Source organism: Phocoena phocoena, chromosome 8 (genome assembly GCF_963924675.1).
Source record: "Phocoena phocoena chromosome 8, mPhoPho1.1, whole genome shotgun sequence".
NCBI classification, from domain to species: Eukaryota; Metazoa; Chordata; class Mammalia; order Artiodactyla; family Phocoenidae; genus Phocoena; species Phocoena phocoena.
Genome location: NC_089226.1, coordinates 99,693,619 through 99,709,842, shown reverse-complemented (window position 1 = coordinate 99,709,842; position 16,224 = coordinate 99,693,619). Strand labels below are relative to the sequence as shown.

General features: G+C 58.2%; 2 protein-coding genes across 2 annotated transcripts; one reads left to right on the top strand and one right to left on the bottom strand.

The window, feature by feature from the left end:
* The first annotated feature begins 4,071 nt into the window (after positions 1-4,071).
* On the top strand, positions 4,072-5,550 carry PTGDR2 (prostaglandin D2 receptor 2). Its single transcript, XM_065882451.1, has one exon. The coding sequence runs from the start codon at positions 4,234-4,236 to the stop codon at positions 5,548-5,550; it is 1,317 nt and encodes a 438-aa protein (XP_065738523.1). The 5' UTR covers positions 4,072-4,233.
* A 2,184-nt stretch (positions 5,551-7,734) lies between these two features.
* Positions 7,735-14,432, bottom strand: CCDC86 (coiled-coil domain containing 86). The gene is made up of 4 exons (XM_065883119.1): positions 13,669-14,432; positions 9,907-10,036; positions 8,043-8,117; positions 7,735-7,854 (listed from the first exon to the last, which is right to left on the bottom strand). Exons 1-4 carry the CDS (start codon positions 14,430-14,432, stop codon positions 7,735-7,737), a joined length of 1,089 nt encoding a protein of 362 aa, XP_065739191.1.
* Positions 14,433-16,224: the final 1,792 nt, after the last annotated feature.

Here is a 16,224-nt window from a genome sequence, read left to right as displayed (position 1 = left end):
CTGATCCTCCGTCTTGGATGACAGTGAGCAATAGTTTCCCCGTCACATTCTTCACTCAGGATTGCAGTGTGTCAGCAAACTTATCCAGTGCCAGGCCCTGTATTAAGCCTGTACCAAAATGGAAGAGTTTTGTAGAGTCAGTCCTATGGGGGTGCCCTGGCCCTGATCTGGGGGTACTGAGTTCTTAACATGTTTTGAGTATCCTGGTGGCTGGGATGCTGAGGTTGGAGGAAAGGTCCCAGGAATCTTGGTCAGCGAACAGGAGTGAAGACTTCGGGAACAGGTCAATGCGAACGTGTACAGTTCAAGCATCTCATCCATGGGCTCCGAGCCCGGCCCATTTTATCGTTATTTATTATTATTGGCTGCACCACATGGCTTGTGGGGTTTTTAGTTCTCTGACCAGGGATCAAACCTGGGCCCTTGGCAGTGAGATCGTGGAGCTCTAACCACTGGACTTCCAGGGAATTTGCAGCCCATTTAAAATAAAAGCTGTACTGCCTTTGCCCTGCAGCCTATACCCATTTTTCCCCAAGAGGGAAGAAACCTGATTTTTTTTTTTTTTTTGTAAAAATTAATTCATTTATTTATTTATATTTTTGGCTGTGTAGGGTCTTCGTTTCTGTGCGAGGGCTTTCTCTAGTTGCGGCGAGCGGGGGCCACTCTTCATCGCCGTGCACGGGCCTCTCACTGTCGTGGCCTCTCTTGTTGCGGAGCACAGGCTCCAGACACACAGGCTCAGTAGTCGTGGCTCACGGGCCCAGTCGCTCCGTGGCATGTGGGATCTTCCCAGACCAGGGCTCGAACCCGTGTCCCCTGCATTGGCAGGCAGATTCTCAACCACTGCGCCACCAGGGAAGCCCAAGAAACCTGATTTTTATGAGTACCTACTATGTGCTGGATGCTTTGTGAATGAGGACACCTCACTCAGCCTGGGAGGTGACACTGTCGCTCTGGTCACAGATGGACAAGTGGGGGCCGGCAAGGGGAAGTGGCTTACCTCCCAGCTGGGCATGCGGGCAGCATGGACAGCCAGGCCTGTGTTCTTACCACGGCCCCGCCCTGCCTTCCTGGCCATAGAGCCCCTGGGGGCCCTCGCAGACGGTCCCCCCATGCTGCCCGGGCACATGGGAGGAGCCGCACCAGTTTCTTTCCTGAGGGTGATGGGGTCAGGGGTGGGCAGTCCAGGGCAGTGGACAGACGGACAGGACGCCCTCCTCCTCACTTCTCCTACACACCTGTCGCTCTCAAAAGCACCCCCCATGCACACTAGGGCTCACACTTTCTGGCTCACACCTGTGTCCCCACGTGCACTTGTACTTGACCTTGGGCTTTTGCAAAATCTCCTTCGTAAAGGGAGGTAGGATGAGCTGGGCTGCCAGCAGTTACATCCAGTCCGCATCAATGGAGATGGATGTTACTTGAACACCAGTGTGACAACTCACTCTCTAGCTGTCCCCGCCTCCCCCCACCCCACCCCTAAATACACACACACACACACACACACACACACTCTGGGGCTGACATCTATTTCCTCCCTCAGCCTCCCTCCCCTGCCTCTGCCTGCCCGCTGCCTGCAGAAGCTGACTGCCTCTGGGGCTGGAATCCTGTGCTCCCTCTGTGCCCAGGTAAGGAGACGGTGGCCCCAGGGCTGGGCAGCCTCAGTGCCCTCTCTGGACCCAGAAGAGAAGGCACAGTTTTATCAAAGGAGAGGGCTGTTACCAGCTAGGATGGCAGAGGGTTGGGTTTACCAAAGACTGGAGGGGACTTGCTGCTCTGAGGAGGAAAGGACTACATTTTCCTAGGGAATCACTAGATGCCAGGTGCAGTGGTCAACCATTAAAGCTTCTCTTTCCAGACTCAGGAGCGATCTGGGGGGAGGGTTACACGAGCAGTCTTAAGGTAAATGACCCAAGTGCACCCAGCCAGGAAGCCGAGGAGCTGGGATTCAAAGCCAGGTCTCTGACACCAAAAGCTGGTATTCTCTGACCCCAGCCCTCTGTCAAAACAGGACCTTCGCTGCTGGGCTCCCTGAGAACCCGGGGAGACTGGAGGCCGGACTCTGTCAGCCAGGAAGCCCATACTGGGTGCTTTGTGAACGAGGACACCTCACTCAGCCGGGGAGGTGACACTGTCGCTCTGGGCACAGACGGCCAAGTGGGGGCCGGCAAGGGGAAGTAGCTTACCTCCCAGCTGGGCATGCGGGCAGCATACTCGGTCCCCAGCAGAGAGCAGGATGTGCTGTCTGAGCACCCCCATGGGACTTAGATGGGGCCAAAGGGAATGTTTCAGCGCAGAGTGGGGATGGCTCGTGTGTTTGCTGGGAGTGGGGTTCTCTCCCTTCCACCGCAGCTGAGGGACACTGGGCAAGTTGCTGTGCTTCTCTGAACCTTTGTTTCCTCTTCTAAAAAATGCGGTCTCACAGGGTCATTGTGAATGTAATCACTCTGCAGACTCTAGAGCTTGGGAAATACGAGCATTTTCAGGGAGCACAGGGACAACAGCTCCCCTCCCCCCACCTGCGTGTCCCCAGCTCCAAGCGGCTCACCTGCCAAGGAAATTCTAGTTTGATATCCGGCACACTCACCCTACGAAGGACCGTGGTCCCTGGAGAAGGGTGTGGATTTTCTCATCCTGGCCAACAGTGCCTCCCGTGGAAAGACGAATACTGAAGAACACCTCCCCCCCCCCCCCCTTTCCTTCTCTTCTTTCTCCATCATCTCGCGCTTAGAACAGAGGTAGAGGAAAGAGAACAGGCTGAGTGCTAAACTGTCGTTCCTCCACATGCCTGTGTTGTTCGGGAAGGTTTGGGTAAGTGATTTAAACACTTGAGTTTCAGTTTCCTCATCTGCAAAACGGGATGGAGAGAAGTACCAACAGTTTTCTTCTAGAGCTGTAGCAAGAGAGTACCTATGTAAAGGATCTACCACAGTCCCTGGCATGTCATGGGGGGCCCAGGACAATCCGAGTTCCCACCCCCTGCTCTCTGTCTGTCCCCACCTCCTGCAGGCAGCCTCCCACCCTGACCTCCTCTGCCCTCACTGATCTCCACTGGCTCCACATCAGATGGTCTCAGGTTATTTATTATTTTTTTAAAAACTAAATTTATTTATTTATTTTGGGCTGCGTTGGGTCTTCGTTGCTGCACGCGGGCTTTCTCTAGTTGCGGCGAGCCGGGGCTACTCTCCGTTGCGGTTCACGGACTTCTCATTGCGGTGGCTTCTCTTGTTGCAGAGCACAGACTCTAGGTGCGCGGGCTTCAGTAGCTGTGGCGCATGGGCTTAGTTGCTCCACAGCATGTTGGATCTTCAGGGATTGAACCTGTGTCCCCTGCATTGGCAGGCAGATTCTTAACCACTGCGCCACCAGGCAAGTTCCAGCCTCAGGTTCTTGATGAGGCTGTGGGTCTGCACATCTGGCCAGGGGCTGGCTTCTCCAGCGCTTAGCTGAGTAGTCGCTCAGTAAATAGCTGTTGAATGAGTATGAACAGGGCTGGGTTTCCTGGGGCTGGCCGAGCGCCTGTGGCTGCCCCTGAGCAGGGGAGAGGTCTTTTGGCCCTACTGGGCCTCCGGAGCCCAAATCTGGTAGTTCCTTCTGCCCAGCTCTCTCCCTGCTCTTATCTTATTTCCTCTTAAACTACCAAAGGAGGGGCTGGCTCCACTGCTTGCAGTCAACACACCCAACCAGCCACCACTCTGGGAGCGAAGGGCCACAGGACGATCTGCAGAGAGGCAAGGTCCGGGGGTGCCGTGGGTGGGTGCGTGGGTGGGTCATCCCTTAAATGCACGGACTCCGCCTTCCATTCCCATCCTCCAGCCCAGCTGAATCCTCCTGCCCTTCAGGGGGGCCTCGCTCACACCCCAGCGCTCTGGGGATTGGGAAAAGGAGCCCTTCGTGGCCTGACCTTGGTTCCTATTTCTCCAAGTGATCTTAGGCCATCTGCTTAATGATAATCGCAGCGCCATTGATGCAGTGCTTCCTGCACGCTTACTCTTGCTTGAAATGCTTATATATATTATTAATTCATTTAATTCAACAACCAGCAACCCTATGACCTAGACCCTGCCCTGTATGACAGCCATCCATGTTACGGAGGAGCAAACAGGCTCAGAAAGGTTAAGCGTATTGCCCAAGGTTGCACAGTGAGCAGGTGGTGGGGCTGGGATGTCACCCCCCCACCTTACTGCCCTTGCTCAACTTCATTGATCCCCAGGGGCCTCACCTATAACTGTCATGGGTCAGAGTCCCAACTCCTGGCCAGGGTTGCCCGTTTCCTGGCACTGCTCACCACAGTGCCTCTTTCTCTCCGCCGCAGAGCCCACGATGTCGGCCAACGTCACGATGAAGCCCCTCTGTCCCCTCCTGGAGCAGATGAGCCGCCTCCAAAGCCACAGCAACTCCAGCATCCGCTACATTGACCACGCGTCAGTGCTGCTGCATGGGCTGGCCTCGCTGCTGGGCCTGGTGGAGAACGGACTCATCCTCTTCGTGGTGGGCTGCTGCATGCGCCAGACCGTGGTCACCACCTGGGTGCTGCACCTGGCACTGTCTGACCTGCTGGCCACTGCCTCCCTGCCTTTCTTCACCTACTTCCTGGCCGTGGGCCACTCCTGGGAGCTGGGCACCACCTTCTGCAAGCTGCACTCCTCCATCTTCTTCCTCAACATGTTCGCCAGCGGCTTCCTGCTCAGCGCCATCAGTCTGGACCGCTGCCTGCAGGTGGTGCGGCCCGTGTGGGCACAGAACCACCGCACGGTGGCCGTCGCTCACAGGGTGTGCCTGGCGCTCTGGGCCCTGGCCGCCCTCAACACCGTGCCCTACTTCATCTTCCGGGACACCATCCCGCGGGTGGACGGGCGCGTCATGTGCTACTACAACGTGCTGCTCCTGAATCCCGGGCCCGACCGCGATGCCACGTGCAACTCGCGCCAGACGGCTCTGGCCGTCAGCAAGTTCCTGCTGGCCTTCGCCGTACCGCTGGCCATCATCGCCTCGAGCCACGTGGCCGTGAGCGCGCATTTGCGCCACCGCGGCCGCCGGCGGCCCGGCCGCTTCGTGCGCCTGGTGGCGGCCGTGGTGGCGGCCTTTGCGCTCTGCTGGGGGCCCTACCACGTGTTCAGCGTGCTGGAGGCGCGGGCGCACGCGGACCCGGCGCTGCGGCCGCTCGTGTGGCGCGGGCTGCCGTTCGTCAGCAGCCTGGCCTTCGTCAACAGCGTGGTCAACCCGCTGCTCTACGTGTTCACCTGCCCCGACGTGCTGCGCAAGCTGCGGCACTCGCTGCGGAGCGTGCTGGAGAGCGTGCTGGTGGACGACAGCGAGCTGGGCGGCGGGGGCGGCAGCAGCCGCCGCCGCCGCCACACCTCCTCCACCAACACCTCGTCCTCCTCCTCCTCGCTGGGCGGCCGCCGCCTGTCCCCGCTCAGGCCCGCAGGCCTGCTCGGCTGGCTGCGGGGTGGCCGCGCGGCGCCCCCGCAGCGGGACCGGGCCCGAGCCCGATCCCAGGACGAGCGGGGCCCCCTGAACCGGGCGCTGAGCACCACCTCGGCGTAGGAGGCACGGGCCGGGGATCGCCAGGCTCGGACCATTCTCCCCCCGCCCCCGGGAGGCAAGAGCAGGGAGCGATTGCAGCAGCTTCCCCAGGGCCCGGACGTTTAGTCGGAGGCTAAGGAATCTGCATGTTAAAGCGCCCCACGTGACTCAGTGTATCCTTTTCAGAAACGAAGTGAGCTAAAGCCGTGCTTCTTATGCGGTAGTCACCCAGGGATCCTGTCTGCTTGAACGGGCCGCCGGGCGGGTCTGCTGACAATCTGCATTTCTAACAAGCTTCCAGGAGGCGATGGGACCACACTCTGAGTAATGCGAGGTTAAAACGCTAAGACATCTCAAACTAGGGTAGTGGACGCCCCAAGGTACACAGGACGCATCTCCCTGAAGCTGTTTTTAGCAGATGATGGGTGGGGTGGATTTTTACATTAAACCAGTGATGTAGTTTTGGAGTAGAAAGCAAGAGAGGAAAAGTTTGGGAAGCACTTCCAGTCTAACCTTCTCGCTTTGGTCATTTAGTTGCGCTTTACTTAACTACACGCTTTATCCCACAATCTCCAGGGGCAGGTTCTATTAGCCCCACTTTTTACCGTGTGCAAACTGAGGTGCAGGGAGGTTAGGTAACCTGCCCAAGGTGCAGGGACTGCATACCAACCATTAGGCATTACCTGTTCAATTACTATTTAGTAGGTGAAAGGGCACCCCTCACATACCTAAGGTCCTTCAGATAGCAGCTGCATGGGGGCCCCCATCTCTACCTGTCCGACCCAGCACTGCCCGAAGTGGAAAAAGCAAGGGGTGCTATAGTCAAAAGTTTGGGAAACCTGTGCTAATCAAAGTGCAATGGACATCCTTACTGAAGGTCTTTAGTGTTTGGATGAGCCCCGCAACCTCCGTGACCACAGCCGGTGATATTTCCTAGCTCATCTGACACATGTGCCAGCCTACAGTTCCCTGGGACGCCCTCTGAGCAATGCTGGTAATCCCTAGATCTGTGCAGCACCCACCTCCCTCCCGACCGCACAGGGCTGCAGCAGTGACCCCCAATTTGTAGGCGCGAGGGGTAACTTACCATAGCATCTCCACTCTACCATGTCTGTTTAGCTCAGCATCCCAGGGCCGGGTGCAGAGTTGGTGCGGTACACGTTTGGTGGATGGAACGTCAGTGGAAGAGCCAGAGGAGAAACTCTCCTGGGATCTTGGTCCAGTGTTCCCTGTGCCACCACTCGCAGCTGAGCTCCCAGCGTTTACTCTCAGTGCCAGGCAGGGCCCGGCCCACAGCAAGCGCTTGGCAAATGGAGCGGTCGACGGACATCCCATCTCGACCTCGCCCGTGCTCCCTCCTACCCGCTCCCCTGCTTCACCGAGCACTTGGCGCCAACTGACACACAGTACATTTTACTTGTTTATTATGTTTTCTCCACCAGAATGAAAGATCCTTGAGGGCAGGGACTTTTGTCTGTATTCCCTGGCACCTGGAATTATGCCTGTACACAGCAGGCCTTCAATAAATATTTCTGCTGTAGACTGGGTGGCATGAGTTAATCAGATCTCTGGGGCTTCTGCAGAGTCTGGTACAGGAAAGGGGGAGCTAGAGAGACCCTGCCCCCTGCAACCTCCCCATTTTAACCTTAAGTGTTGAAAAGTGGGGCAGAGCTGGATTCAGTCTGCTGGGTGGCAGGGTCAGTGGGATGCAGAGGGAGCCAGAGCAGCCTTTGGGGAGCTGTGTCAGGGGGGGAGGTGGATTCCTGACTTCCGGCCTCCTGGCCTGGGTTAGACCCAGGACTCTGAGACAGAACATACATATTTTGGGGAGTCACCTGCCAGTCACCAGCTCCCTGAGGAACCAGAAATTACTCTTCGTGGTTTGAAGGCACTTGGAGAGGAGGGGGGAGGGGAGGGGGAAGGGGGGGAGGGGAGGGGGAAGGGGGGAGGGGAGAGGGAAGGGGGGAGGGGAGAGGGAAGGGGGGTAAGGGGAGGGGCGGAGGAGCGAGCTGACCCTCCTCCCTCCTCCAGTCTCTGCCAGGTCCCAGGCTACCTCTGGGTCTCTGTGCCACAAAGACCTGCCTGTGACCCCTTTTGAAGGCTCAGAGCCCCGTCTCGGGTGGAGCCATGGAGCTGGAGTGCTGGGTCAGCGGAGGCGTGTGGCCGCCATGTGTGACACGGTGCTTGGCCTCGGCCACGCTGAGCTCAGACCTTGGCCGCTGGCCGCCGTGGCGGCTGCTCCTGCAGCTGGGCCAGCGTGTCGCGCTTCTCAATGGAGCGCAGCTGCTGCTTCTTCGCTCGCCTGAGCTTGGCGGGGTTTCGGATCTGGGGGAGGTTGAAGGGAGGGCGTTAGCGTGGCTGGAGTCCCCGCCCTGCTCCCCGGGGAAAGGGAAGCCACCGCGGGGGGCCTGGGACTGCGGCACGAGCGGGGGCCGTGAAGCAGGGGTGCCGGGGTGTCTGGAACACGACATTCAGCCTGGCCGCGTCCCGTCCGCAAGCAGGGCAACGCTCACCACTTGGACGATCTCCGCCTTCCGCTCATTCTCCAGGCGGCGTTTCAGGTTCTCGGCGCGGCGCTGCTTCTTCTCCTGGACACACAGGGGAAGGGGATTGGGTCTGGGAGCCGAGGCGGCCCTGGTCTCCCAGGCAGTGAAAGCTGACAGAATTCCCAGGGAGGAGGGCAAAAGGCCCACTTATCCCGGCTCCAGGTTGTTCCTGGTGCTGGGGGGTGGAGAGGCAGCAAGGAACCATCCCTGTGCCCCTGGGACCAGCATCCAGAGGCCCACTCCGGTGGGCAGTTCCTGACTTCACCTGAGAAGGGGGGCGCCTGGTCAGGTGGCTGAGGACACTGGGGTTGGAGGGGGAGGGGCGGGGTAAGACACAGGTGGCACCCCACCTGGAAACTCAGGCCCATGTAGACGGTGGTTCCTCTTACCACGGCCCTCATCAACTGCCTGGGGAGAAAGGGTGGCTGGCCCTTTCCCTCATTCCCGTCCTCTCAGTCTCCCCTCTCCCCCTGAAGCCCACAAGCCCCTAGAATGCAAGGGCTGGGATGAGGGCTGGCCTCCTAGATTCACCCTGGCGCAGGACGGGGAAGGGTGGAGGCTGCAGAGAAGAGGCTCCGGAGCATCTGGTCCCGGTTTGAATCCTGACTCTGCTACTTCCTAAATGTGTGACCTTGGCCAAGTGGTTTAAGCTCTGTGCCTCAACCTCCCATCTTTAAAGTGAAGATAATTACATAAGATTGTTTTGAGGACTAAATGAATGACCATACATACAGGGCTTGGAACAGTACTGGCCCACTGGGAACACTTAGAAGATGAATGTAGACGGAGTCTTCCTTGGGAATGGCTACGCTGACTGCTGTCCCTGGTGGGGCAGGGCAGGGACGGTGGCCCCAAGGCTGTGCATGGTCAGGGGCCTCCCTCGTCTTTGGCAACACAGGGTAGGGGTGGCTTGGGCCCGGAGGGAGAAAGGAGAAGTGACACTTGAGCTCCCGGAGGCGCAGGGGAAGGTCTGGACTCGGGGCTGGGCAGGGGCACCTCTAGAGGGGACGGTGACAAGAAGGTTCTCTCTTGCCCAAGAGGGAGCCACGGCCACACAGGAAGCTAGATAAGGCCTCAGCACAAGGTGGAGGCCACATAGTCTGCAGGGTCTCGGCCGTAGGCTGAGCTGGGGCAACTCAAAGCAGGGGACAGATGACCAAGTGGCTGACCCACCCCCTCCCCTCATGGCCAGGCAGGGACTGCAGGCTGGGGGCAAGGTGTCTGACTCCTCCGGTGGCCTGGGGACCACGAGGCGAGTGACGTCCCACTGAGAAGTCCGCTCCTGGTGGATCTACACCACCACCTCCCTGTCTGCCTGCTGGGGCTTCCTGGAGGCTAAGAGAGGTTGGGCGTGAACCTCTAACAGGGCACCTGTGGCCCTGAGATGAGCGTGAGGGAGAGCTGGAGGAACGCGCAGGCCGTCCACTCCGCTGATGTGTAGCAGCTGTGTCTTGGGGAATGCCAGCAACACCCCAATGAGGCCTCCAATCTGTATGCCCTTCCCACCCTTCCCCGGGGCCCCGAGGCTGGAGAACGGCTCTTTTTTTTTTTTTTCTTTTTTGCGGTACGCGGGCCTCTCACTGTTGCGGCCTCTCCCGTTGCGGAGCACAGGCTCTGGACGTGCAGGCTCGGTGGCCATGGCTCACGGGCCCAGCCACTCCGCAGCATGTGGGATCCTCCCGGACCGGGGCACGAACCCGTATCCCCTGCATCGGCAGGCGGACTCTCAACCACTGCACCACCAGGGAAGTCCTGGAGAACGGCTCTTGACCAAGCCCCTCCCACCCCGGTCTGGCCGACCCCTCCCACCCCGGCGTGGCCGGCCCCTCACCTGCCGGCGCCGCTCCTTCTCCTCCTGCAGGCGCCGGGCGAAGTCCTTGGCCTGCTTCCTCTCCTGCCGGTCCTGCATCTTCCGCCGCCAGGATGTGCGCAGGGGCTTGTCCTGAACCATCTGGGAGAACCTGCATGGGGGACACTGGATGCTCTTGGAGTCCGCGGGATGCCCCGGTGCCCTCCCTCTGGGCCTCCTTCCCTACCTGCCTGCTTGCCCGGCAGTCGACCCTCCGGGTCTGTAGAAACTTGGAGCAGGAAAGGGCCCTGATCACGCCCACTGCCATTTCTTAAGCCCTGGTTACGTACCTGAGGTGGGAACTCCTGTTCCCTCCAGTTTATAGAGGAGCAAACAAAGCCTCAGAGAGGTTAAGGAATTGCCCAAGGTCACCTTGCTCCTGAGCAGCCGTCTGTGACCAGAGTCCGGGCCGCACGGCCTCCACCGCCAAGCTCCTCTGCTCCGGCCGAGCGCAGAGGGCTGGGCGTGGACGCCTCTGGAGAGGGGGCTCACTCCCTACTGGGGCGCCCATGTCATCTCAGAACAGCGCAAATGGTCACGGTCCCCTGCAGTGATTCAGAACCTCTGTCCCAGCAGGGGAAATGTGAAAATGGAGTGGGTGCTAGGGAACCTCAGGGAAGTCTTGATTTTCTAAAGTGATAGTGACACGGTCACAGAAGCGAGGTTACCTCTGTAAGAACGCACACCGCCAGGATCTAGGGGTGGACGATAAATCGAGGACGTGCTGTAAAACATTCCGGGAAGACGGAAAAACGTCAAGGAGCAAGAGGACACTAGACCAGGAAAAGGCTGAGGGCTGCCGAGACTGGTGATGAGGGCTTGGGGGTTCATGCAGCCGTGCCGCCCCTTTTCCGGAAGCTTTCTCCTTGAACGATTTGAAGCCTGTTCGGGTGTCCCACGGGCCTTCTTTCCCCCTCAGCACTTCCTTTCGTAGTGGCCTTTCCGCCTCCCTCGATAATTTCTTGACTTCCAAAAGAGCTCCTGTTTACCCACGTCCACTCTACCATGCCCCAAGCGGTCACAGCAGTGGGCTGCAGTGGGCACCAGGCCGAGCCCACTCCCGCCCCTGGGGAAGGTCAATACGGCTCTTCGGGTTCATCTTTCCCCTTTCTTGCTCCCCAAGAGTCTGCACATACAGCCTGGACCCTGACCCCACGCCTGTCCGTCCTCAGCCTGGTTCTGCCTACCCCCCGCCCCCACTCCCCAGTTCTGCCTGCCTGCCCCCAGCACACACCCCACTGCTTCTTCTCCCCCTCCCCTTACGTGGAGACAAGAACCATTCCCGTTACAAAGGGTGGTGGGAGGATTAACGGCTCACGGCCGAGAAGCAAGCACAGTGCTCTGCGTATAGTAGGTGCTCAGTGAATCCACCCTTCAGAGAAGGGAGACGGTGCACCCAGGGAGCGCTGGGCAGAAGGTGGCATTAGGCCTGGGCACAGGGGTGGGTGGGTGGGTGGGCGTGTGCTTCCCAGCCTCGGATCCGCCCCCCCCCCCCCCCCCCGCATCCCCACTTTGCTGGGACACCTCTTGCAGCAGGTGCTGCCCCTGCCTTCTCGGGGCTCACTCACCAACTGCTGAAGCTGCTTCCTCAAAGGTCGCAAACACCCATTCAACAGCCCCTCCGGCCCTTATCCGCAGGCCTGGCGCCGCTTCTGAAGGCGCTTTCATTCTACTGCGGCAGCTTCCTTACTGGTCTCCCTGGTCTCCCCTCTGCCCTCCTAAAGGTCTGTTCTCCACAGGCCAGACCGGTCCTTGCAGAGGTCAGATCGCGTCACTCTTTTGCTCAACACCTCCCATGGCTCTCACGCTCACTCAGGTCCCTGCAAGGGCCCACGTGGGCCCACGTGACCTGGCCCTGTGACCACTCTGACCTCACTCACCTCCTACCGCTCCCCTTGTGCCCAGTGACGAGGCCTCTGGACTTTCTGTTCCCCTTGCCTGGGTACTCTTTCCCAGTACGTTCATTCAGGCCTCTGCTCACATCCCTGTGGCAGTGAAGCCATCTGTAATCACTGTGGCAACGCCCTGCACCTCTTGCTTTGTTATTTTCCTGTATTGCCCTAATTACTGATATATGTATATATTACGTGTTGGTTACCCATTTCTCACAACTAGAATGTTTTGTTTATAGCCATGTTTACCCCCAGATCCTAGCTCAATGAAATATAAACTGGTTGAACGAATGAACTACCTTCTGTTCTCATTCATCTACTTGTTTGAGGTAGGCATTGAGGTGCCTACCATGTGCTGGGCGCTGGGGAGAATCTAGCCACTGTAGGTAAATCCTCACTCTCCTGGAGCCTCTGGTCTAGAGGGGAAGCTGGCAGCTGACAAGAATCACACAAGTAAACAAGCATTTGTGCAAATGGGTGTGTTACAAAAGATACAAGGTACAATGACAACACATAGCTTGAGGACTTAACCCTGGTTGGGTTGCACAAAGAGGGCTTTTCCCAGGGGGTGCATGTTTAAGTGGAGCCCTGGAAGAGGAGCAGGGAATGGCCACGGGAGGAGCCTTTCAACAGAAGGAACAGCATGTGCAAAGGCCCTGAGCTGGGAGGGAGCGTCACCTACAGGGGGTACACAGAGGGGAGGTCAGTGTGGGAGACTTAGTGATGGCAGAGATGGCAGGGGAGAGGAAGACGTCTGGAGCGCAGCTCCAAGCAAACAACAGGAAGCTGGGAAGCATTTCAGCTCGGGCAGGAAGCTGGGACAAAATACCCTTTCTCTTGCTTCTTGGTATCCTCTGCTGACCCTCTCTTCTCCTGGCCCGTGTGTCGGAGCAGCCTCCTCACGCTCAGTGAGCTCCTCTCCCCGCCGTCCACCTCCCGAGTACCAGGACTCCAGGCTCCCATACTCAACTTGCTCACCATCCTCTCCCCACCGGAACCAACCTCTTCAACTGGTCCCACATGGCCATCAGTGGCCCCACCATTCTCTGGGACCTGCTGGGACCGAGGTGGAGGGGCAGCACCACCACCCACTTCTCCAAGTCCAACAGTCGCTCCATCTTCAAAGTCTCTGATTGGTGACTTGTAGGAAATCACTCCCTCAGTTTCAGTTTCTTCTCTGTTTAAGGGGGGAGGGGCTTGGGGAAGGGGAATAATGCCCACCGCCTTGGGGTTTAGGGGGTCAGCAAAATGACATCTGCAAAAGGCCTAGCACAAAGCTTGACGCATCAGTCATCCCTTAGTAAATGTCCGCTTCTTCCGTAAAATCACTGCCTTCCCCTATGGGCCCTCACAGCCACGAATTCCTGTCTGCCCAGTGGTTCCCAGTAGCTAAAACATTAACTGGACCCCACCTCTTCTTCCTGGCAGCCTAAACATTTCCTTCTTCAGTTGCGCCTCTTTGTTCCTTCACTCAACAAGCATTTAATTGAGCACTTACTGCCCGCGGCACAGAAAGACAAGACCTCACGCCTACCCTTTAGAAGGGATAGTTAGGGAGTTTGGGATGGACACATACACACTGCTATATTTAAAACAGATAACCAACAAGAACCTACTGTAGAGCACAGGGAACTCTGCTCAATAGTATGTAACAACCTAAATGGGAAAAGAATTTGAAAAAGAACAGATACATGTATATGTATAACTGAATCACTTTGCACCTGAAACTAACCTCTTTGTGTGACTCCCCCAGTGATGTGAGATCTCTCCAACCTACGGGCTATCTCCTGGCTGCATCCAGGCTCCAGCACCACACAGAACCCCATCCCTGCCCAGCTGTCCCCCACCTCACCTCTTCTTTGAGCGGTCCTTCCACACCCGTCCAGACTTGGGCTTCCCCTTCGGGATTTTAGGAACCTCCTCCTTCTTCGGTTTCTTGGACGCTGCGGCCTGGGCTGAAGAACCTTCTCGCTTCTTTGGCCCGAGGCCGTCTCTCTCCGGCTGCCCGGCCGGCGGTGGCTTGCTCGGCTCACGCTGATCCCGTGGGGAGCCGGGCGACTGGGGTGTCAGCTCCTGCAGTGGCTGAGAGGGCTCGGGACCCGGCGCTTGCTGACCGGGGTAAGGCTCTAGTGACCCTGGGCTCGGCTGCAACTGATGTCGGGGGGACCCCGGGGTCGGCTCCTCCTTACTCTTGGGCGACTCCGAATCCGCTTCTTCTCGGTCCTGGGAAAACTTTGGTGACTCCCCACTTGGCTGTGGCTGAAGTCGGGAGAATTCAGGACTCGATTCCGGCTGTCTTTGGGGCGACTCCAGGCCTGGGTCTCGCTGACGCTGGGGCGACCCTGGGCCCGGCTCTGGCTGCTCTCGGGGGGACCCCAAGCCTGCCTCCTCCCGTAAACTGGGTGATTCAGGGCTTGTCTCCGGCTGACGTCTGGGAGACTCCAGGCCAGGTGGCCGCACACTCCGAGGAGACCCGGGCGAAGGGTCTCTCCTTTCTTCTGGGTTCGACTCGAACTCCACAAGGGCCCGTCTCGCCCGCAGAACTGAGGTGGGGTTCTCGGGGGATTCAGGCTTTAGTCCTTCCAGCCGCCGGCTGCGCCTCAGCGGCGTATCCATGGCCCGTGCAGAGTTTCCAAACGCGAGCCCACGTGCAGTCTCTGGGACTACCGGCGCCGTCCTATGACGTTATAACCCCGCTACGTCTGCGCCGGGCAGGAGGGGCTGTTGCCTCGGAGGCCATGTTGGTGACGGGCGAAGAGGCTCAGGGAGGAGTCCGGGGAGAGCGGGCGTTGGGTTTACTAGGCGCATGCGCAAAGCGCTTTGGCTCATTTACCTGTGATTGAAGAATGAGTTCCAGCTTGAGATCCGTATTCACCTTGCCTGCGAGCCCAGTCTCCGGAGGGGAAAGAGAGTGTGCAGGCGGAAAAAGGTAGAAGGGGTCGCAATTTCGGGAGAGAAGAGGATTGGAAAAAGATCCAGGGAGCCTGTAGACAAGGCTGGATAGAAACTTTGCTGCTAACTCACTTCTTTACTGCTAACTCAGCTTCAGCGCTGAGCACAGCCCCACCTGCTGAGTCACTGCGGACAGGACACAGCAGCAGGAGTGAGAGTATCAGCGTATCAGATGGGCCCCAGGGTGTCCTGACTGCTGATCAAGAGGAGGTGAGGAGGAGGAAAACCCAGGCAAGGTTCCTGGAGGACGGAAAAGTGGATTGAGGATTCCTTAACACCTCTCACCCCTCGGCTGGTGCCACACAGCATCCAAAATGCACCCCGATGAGTTTAGCCTGTTGAAATCACCTCCCCAAGGGTAAGGCGATGGCAGGCTTCTTCACTAACCTTAGAGGTTGTCAGAATTAGTTGCACCCTTGTGCTGTAATCCTGTGTCAGTCCCTGCCTTCCTGGCCGCTCTCAGAGACTCCACCTGCAGGCTCAGCGGCCTTGGGCCCTTTGCTCCTGGACCAAGGAAATCCTTGCAGTGAGGCTTTGTCTCAGTGCCCCAGCGCAGCAGTGCAGCTCCCCGCTGCAGAAGCAGCTCAGACCCCTCCTTGGCCAGCTCTTCCAACCCCCCAATTCTCAGTTCCTTAAATCCCCTGCCCCAGCCTGGACGCCGAAATGGCCTGCCACTCAGATCCACACCTGGCATGCATTACCAGGGCTGTGGAGACGGCACATCACCTCACTGCCCTGCCCTACCCTGGGTCCCCTCAGCTCTCCTGGCTTCCTGAGCACCCGTCCTCAGCTGGAGGGATCACTCTCTAATGCCAATTGGGTCGTATCCTGGTTCTGCTTAAAATACTTCAGAGGCTGATCTCAGGTCCCTGCCAGGTGATGTAAGAGCAGGGGATGCTTTACAGACATCCTTCAGATCAGGTGAGGAGATCCCTAGTCAGTGGAGGCATCAAGCGATCTCCGGCCCAGAACCATCGCTTCCACCCAGGCTCAGTTTGTCATTGTCATTATAAATGGTGTGCAGGGGCCCAGGGGACATTCCTGAATTTTTCAGAAAAGGTTGGTGTGACAGTTGCTATTGGAACTCTGTTCTCATATGCTCTTTGTCTACTGCAGGCATCCCAGCCTCCTGCCCTCGGGGGAGAGGATGCTGAGGGGGGTGGGTCTTCTACAGTCTCCCAGAGGCCCCAGCAGGATTGAGCCCCAGTTTCTACGAAGGCAACCTGGTCATTCATGCACCTCCTTTTGGCTTCTCTCCTGTTCCTGTCTCAGCTTCCCACTCCCTTATAGGTGCTTGCTGGGGTCATTTTCTTTCTTTCTTTTTTGGCGGCGCCGTGTGGCGTGTGGGATCTTAGTTCCCCGACCAGGCAATGGAACCCTTGCCCCCTGCATTGGGAGTGAGGAGTCTTAACCACTGGACAGCCAGGGAAGTCCCCTTGCTGGGGTCATTTTCTGA